The sequence below is a fragment of the Sus scrofa genome, chromosome X (assembly GCF_000003025.6).
Source record: "Sus scrofa isolate TJ Tabasco breed Duroc chromosome X, Sscrofa11.1, whole genome shotgun sequence".
NCBI classification, from domain to species: Eukaryota; Metazoa; Chordata; class Mammalia; order Artiodactyla; family Suidae; genus Sus; species Sus scrofa.
In genome coordinates this window covers 104934724-104941711 of record NC_010461.5, presented here as the reverse complement: position 1 = coordinate 104941711, position 6988 = coordinate 104934724, and the positions used below count along the sequence as shown (strand labels likewise).

Here is a 6988-nt window from a genome sequence, read left to right as displayed (position 1 = left end):
ATTAGTTTTAAGTTCTCCTCCTTCATTTCTAGTTTTATTTATTTGAGTCTTATCTCTTTTTCTTAATTAATTAAGCTAGAAGTTTTTAATTTTTATAAACTTTACAAAGACTAACTTATTAATCTTTTCTATTGTTTTACTATTTTCTATTTCATTTATTTTTGCTCTAATTTTAATTTATTATTTCCCTTTTTTGGCTAAATTTGCATTTAGTTTTTCTTTTTTTTCTTTTTTTCAGTTCCTTGCAGTGTAAAGTTGTTGTTTATTTGAGATCTTTATTCTTAATGTAGGCATTAATCACTATAAACTTTACTCTTAGTATTGCTTTTGCTGCATTCCATAAATTTTGTTATGTTGTTTTTTCATTTTCATTAGTGTCAAGACTTTTTTTAATTTCCTTTTTGATTTCTTCTTTGACCCATTGATTGTGCAGGAGTATATCCATCTTAGTCTATTTAGGCTGCTATACCAAAAATACCATATCCTAGATTGTTTATAAATAACATAAATGCATTCCTCATAATTCTCGAGCCTAAGAAGTCCAAGCTCCAGACACCGGTAGATTTGGTGTCTAGTGAAGACCTATTTTATGGTTCTTTTCTTTCTTGCTTACTGCCCCCTTTTGTGATTCAATGATTAAAATATTCCGAACAGCAGAAGTGAAAAGTTCTTCAATGGTTGTATAATCATAGCATAACAAAATGAACACATTCTAAGTATATTCCATGCAGCATAGTGCCTATAGTTAACGATACAGTATAAGGACTCAGAAACTTAAGAGGGTAAATCTCATGCTAAGTGTTTTTTTTACCATACATACACATGCAAGCAAGAAATGGACACAAGAAATCCTTTGGAAGTGATGAATATGTTTACTACTTGATTGTGGTCATGGTATCATGGGTATATGCATGTGTCCAATTTTATCAAATGTACAAATGAAATATGTACAATTTTGTATATTTAATATACCTCAAAAATTTTGAAAGGAGTTGATGCTTGTATTAGAGTTTTCCAAATAAACAATACCAATAGAAAGATAGATAAATAAAAAGATATTTATTATGAGGGATTTACTCATACAATCATGGACACTCCCATCAGCAGCCCTAACCTGAATACCTGAAAACTGGGGGAGTCAATAGTAAAAGTCCTGGTCCAAGTCTCAAGGTTCAAGGACCAGTAGTACCCATATTTGATGTCCAAATATGGGTATCCTAGTGATACCTATTTTCAGAGAGCAAATTTGTCTTTGCTTTGTCTTTTTGTTCCATTCAGAGCCTTCAATAATTTGAATAACGCTCACTCACATTGGTGAGGCTGAACTTCTTTACTCAATCTACCAATTCAAATGCTAATCTCTACTAGAAACACCCTTATGGACATACTCGGAAATAATGTTCTACAAGAAATCTCGGCATGTCTTAGCCAAGTCAAGTTGACTCATACATTTAACCATCATAATATTACAGTCTGGAGTTTGAAATTAATAGGGCAGGCCAGCAGGCAGAAACTCAGGGCATGTTTTCCATATTACGGTCTTGAGGCAGAATTCCAGATTTTTCCAGAAACTTCAGTTTTTGCTCTAAATCCTTCATTTGGTTGGCTAGGGACTCAGCCACCTTATAGATGTTAATGTCTTTTATTTAAGCCAAATTATTTTAAATGTTAATCACATATACAAAATCCTTTCATGGTAATGTTTAGACTAGTGTTTAACCAAACAACTGGGCACAATAGCTTAGTCAAGTTAACAAGTAAAATGAATCATCTCAGTCTATATTTAAAAAGAAGAAAGTTTAAACATCTATAGCCTAACCTTCAAACCTAACTGGGAAAAAAAGAGCAAACTAAAGCAAGCAAAAGGAATCAAATGATTTCTAAAAAACAGTACAGAAATTATTGAAATGGAGAATAGAAAAATAATAGAGAAATCAATGAAACCAAAAGTCAGTTCTCTTAAATGTTCGAAAAAGTAAGGGGAAGTTCTCACCTTGGCACAGTGGGTCAAGAGTATGACTGCAATGGGTCCCTGAAGAGGTGTAAGTTCCATCCCTTGCCTGGCACAGTGGGTGAAAGATCCAGTGTTGCCACAGCTGTGGCTCAGATGCAATCCCTTTCCTGGAACTTCCATATGCCGTGGGTATGGCATAAAATTAAAAAGAAAGTAAGGGGTTATTATTATCAAACTTACAGAAATAAATAAGGATTATAAGTAAATAGATTGAATAATTATATGCTATATAGTAGGTTAAAAAAGTGTTATATTCAAGCAATGAAAGAATTTTGAATACAATATGCTAAATGAATGAATCCAGACATGAAAGGCCACATATATGATTCCATTTATATGAAAAATCCAGAGGAGATAAATCTGTAGACAAAAGATATTTTCATGGGGTTTAGGGCCTAGGAGGATGGCCTAGTGAGGATGAGAGCTAAAGGGTGCAAGGTTTCTTTTTGAAGTGAAGAAAATATTCTAAACTTGGCCTTTGTAATATTTGTATATAGTGAATATATTGAAAATCATGGAAATGTATGATATAAATGGGTGAATGTATTGTATATGAAATTTGTCTTAATAAAACTTTTAAAACAAGAAAACAAATACAAGGGGGGCGGATAATAGAAAGGTTATTCTGAGTACCTCTGTAACTGGATTGTAGGCATCTTTACTCCAATCTGAACCTGTGTCTGGTGATTAGATCTTTCCCTTAACAAAGGAGAGGGTATTATTGCCATCCCACACACAGAGGCTCAGCTGAGCATAGAAACCAGCTTTCTGGGACAACCTCACAGATGGGATGCTTCACTAGATTCTAAGACTAGGCCTTCACTTCATGTCCGCAGACTTATCAAAGCTGTCCAGAAGTATCCTTTGCCTTCCCCTGTCTCAAGTCTCACTAAACTAGGAGTACTGGTGGCTGAGAGACCCCACCCCTTAAACACCCTCTGATGCTCTCTGAAAACAATGGTTGCCTTGGCTATATTATTACATAGGGAGCAGTCATCACTGAAATAGCCTCAGCAAACTCTGGGCTGCCTGAACAGGGACAAGATTCATGGGTTGAGGATGGGGAGTTTTGGGGGGTTGGGGTCAGTTTGCTAGATCTGCTTGAGTGAAAACCTGAGAACTTTGGAATCCTGTGGCTGTTAACCTTCCAGAGGTACCTATTGTCTCACAAAGTGGCGGTGTTCTTTAGTGAAGGTCAGAAGAGCATGCTGCAGACATGTCTAACCCATATGCATTAAATGCTCCAGCTGTAATTTTTGACAATGGATCAGGACTCTGCAAAGTAGGCTTGTCTGGAGAGATTGGACCCCGCCATGTCATCAGTTCTGTTGTGGGTCATCCTAAATTCAACTTGGCTTCATCTGAAGTCAATCAGAAAAATTACTTGGTGGGGGAAAAAGCCTTGTACAAGTATGAAGCCCTGCATTTGCACTACCCCATTGAACGTGGACTGGTAACAAGATGGGATGATATGGAGAAACTCTGGAAGTATCTTTTTGAGTGGGAGCTGGGAGTAAAACCATGTCAACAGCCTGTACTCATGACTGAGCCCTCCTTGAACCCAAGGGAGAGTCGAGAGAAGACAGCAGAAGTGATGTTTGAGACTTTCAACGTGCCTGCCTTCTACCTGGCCAACCATGCAGTCGTAGCACTCTATGCCTCTGCTTCTGTCACAGGTCTAGTGGCGGACAGTGGGGATGGGATCACTTGCACTGTCCCCATCTTTGAGGGTTACTCCCTGCCTCATGCTGTCACCAAACTCTATGTGGCAGGGAGGGACATCACAGAGCACCTCACCCGACTCCTCCTTGCTAGTGGGTGTAATTACCCTTGCATACTCAACAAGGCCTTAGTGGATGACATAAAAGAGACACTGTGCTATGTGGCCTTGGAGCCAGAGAAAGAACTATGTAAGAAGCCAGAGGATGTCCTGAGAGAATACAAACTGCCAGATGGGAATGTCATCCAGCTTGCGGACCAGCTGTTCCAGGTACCTGAGATTCTTTTTGCACCTGACCAGCTGGGTATCCACAACCCAGGACTATCAAAAATGGTCTCTAGCAGCATTACAAAGTGTGACACAGACATCCAGAAAAATCTTTTTGCAGAAATCGTGCTATCTGGGGGAACCACTCTCTTCCCTGGGCTTGAGGAAAGACTTATGAAAGAACTGGAACAGCTGGCCTCCAGAGGAACGCCCATCAAGATCACAGCTTCTCCTGATAGATGTTTCTCTGCATGGATAGGTGCTTCCATTGTGACCTCTCTGAGCAGTTTCAAGCAGATGTGGATCACTTCTGCAGATTTCATGGAGTTTGGGTCATATGTTGTTCAGAGAAGATGCTTTTGAAGGATTCAGAGCACAAGGGACAGCTTGAATTGTCAGATCACAGGAGCACTTGGTGACATCTTCTCTTGGGCTTTAGGACATCTTCTCTTGGGCTTTAGCATCTATTCAATAAAAGTGATAAGACATTTTGGGTTTCAGTTCATTTTTGATAGCACCAGAGTAATTTTTGATCTGGCTAATGAATCTTTTTCAGTGGTTCTAGTCCACCCTTCCTGTCTCATGGACCTATTCAGTTCTTGTCTTCTGATAATTCTTTGGTTATGAGTTGAGGTGGTGTCCACTTGCAGGTTTTATGGTAAAAGCAAGTTCTTAAACTTCATCTCATGCCTGGAAGCTTGACTTAATAGAGTACCTAGAATCTTCATTTTAATTAAGTGTTTTAGATATTTTTGAAAGATCTAGTGCTAAAGAGAGACAGAATCACCAAGGAAAATGTGGGGAGGAGAGAGGAATTAAGTAGAAGGAGGAATGTTACCCTGCTCTTAGGGCTTAATTGACCCTTTCAGTCACCTAGTTCTTAATTAGCACAATAAAGCTCTCTGCCCTTAGGCAGCTAAATAAGATAGAGCTGTTGTCCTTATCAGAGAGGAGTGCACAGAACACACTATATATTTAAGGCTTTCAAAGCTTAGGGCCCCTACTCACAGTTGGAATATTAAAAAATCAACATGTCTTTTTTTTTAATTGAAGTGTAGTTGTTATACACTATAACTTACATGTGTACAACATACTGATTCACAATTTTTGGAGGTAATACTCCATTTAGTTATTATGATATATAGACGATAATCTCCATGTTGTATAATATATCCTTGTAGCTTATGTTACACCTAATAGTTTATACCTCTTAATCGTTCCCTATACCTATATCGCTCCTTTCTTCTTCCCTCTCCCCACTGGTATCCAATATTTTGTTCTCTATGTCTGTGAGTCTGCTTCTTTGTTGTTGTATTCACTAGTTTGTTGTATTTTTTAGATTCCACTTATAAGTGATATCATACAGTATTTTTCTTTCTCTGGCTTATTTCACCTAGCATAATGCCCTGCAAATCTATCTATATTGCTGTAAATGGCAAAATTTTGTTCTTTTTTATGGCTAAGTAGTATTCCACTGTGTGTGTCCTATATATAAATATATTTAATTATATGTATAAATATATATATGCCACATTTTATCTGTTTATCTGTTTATGGACACTTAGGTTGCTTCTGTATCTTGGCAATTGTAAATAATGCTGCTATGAACATTGGGGTGCATTTTTTTTAATTGTGGTTTGGGTTTTTTTTTTTTTTGGATATATATCTAGGATTGGAAGTCCTGGATTATACTTATTTTGGCTTTTGCTTGTTTCATTTTACTTTAAAGGAGATTTATAGCCCCATTTTGCTTGGGATAAAAGACAAAATATTTAATCGTTATCAGTAAAGACATCATTGAACAAATTATACATACTTTTTTTTCATTTGCTTAGTTTTATTTTCCCAAAATTTTACTGAGAGAGAAATGGAAAGTTCAAGGAAGTCTTTGTAGTACAATCTGTTTTTTCGATAAACAAAACCATGGTACTTTCCCATAGATATGTATGTCTGTGCACATGTGTACATACATGTATAAAAATGGGTATGCTTTTTATATGGTTATAAGCACTTGGAGAAAAGTACAGAAATACACATACAATGGGGATTGTCCTGGAACACAAATTCACGTGCCTGATGCACAGCGAGCCCAAGCAAACTGAAACATCAGAATTTGGAGCAGAGAAAGTTTTGTTGCAGGGCTGAGCAGTAAGAATGGGTGGCTTATACTCAAAAGATCAGAACTCTCTGATGGTTTGGGGGGAAAAGTTTTTATGAACAAAATTTGTGGTGAGGTCTGCGGGATGTGTGACTTTCTTTTGATTGGTTAGTGGTGAGATAACAGGGCAGTGTTCCAGGAATCCTGTGCTCAACCTGAAGTTACTATACTTCACTGGGGTGAGAGCCTTAGTTTCTGCAGAAGAACTCAAAGATACTTTTATGTATATCCCTTAAAATGAACCAGACTCCTGCCCCAAGGCTGAAGTATTACTTCTTTTCCTTTTTAAATTTTTTTTTCTTATGAGTGATTTATAATATTCTTTCAATTTCTGTTGCAGAACAAAGTGACCCAGTCACACACACACACATATATATATATATATATATATATATATATATATACATTCTTTTTCTCACATTATCCTCCATCATGTTCCATTAAAAGTGATAGATATATAGTTCCCTGTGCTATACAGCAGGATCTCATTGCCCGTCTATTGCAAAAGCAAGAGTTTTCAACTAATAACCCCAGATTCCCAATCCATCCCACTCCCTCCCCTTCCCCTTGGCAAACAGGAGTCTATCTACATGTCCATGATCTTTTCTGTTTTGTCCATAGATCATTTGTGCCCTATTTTAGACTTCACATATAAGTGATATCATGTGGTGTCTTTCTGAATTACTTCACTCAGTATGAGAGTATCTAGTTCTATCCATGTTGCTGCTAATGGTATTATTTTTTCCTTTTTATGGCTAAGTAGTATTCCATTCTATATATATACCACATCTTCCTAATCCATTCATCTGTCGATGGGCATTTAGGTTGT

General features: G+C 37.1%; 1 protein-coding gene across 1 annotated transcript; it reads left to right on the top strand.

Annotated features, from left to right (window-relative positions):
- LOC100154405 (actin-related protein T1) lies at positions 239-5264 on the top strand. Its single transcript, XM_021080542.1, has one exon. The coding sequence runs from the start codon at positions 3231-3233 to the stop codon at positions 4362-4364; it is 1134 nt and encodes a 377-aa protein (XP_020936201.1). The 5' UTR covers positions 239-3230; the 3' UTR covers positions 4365-5264.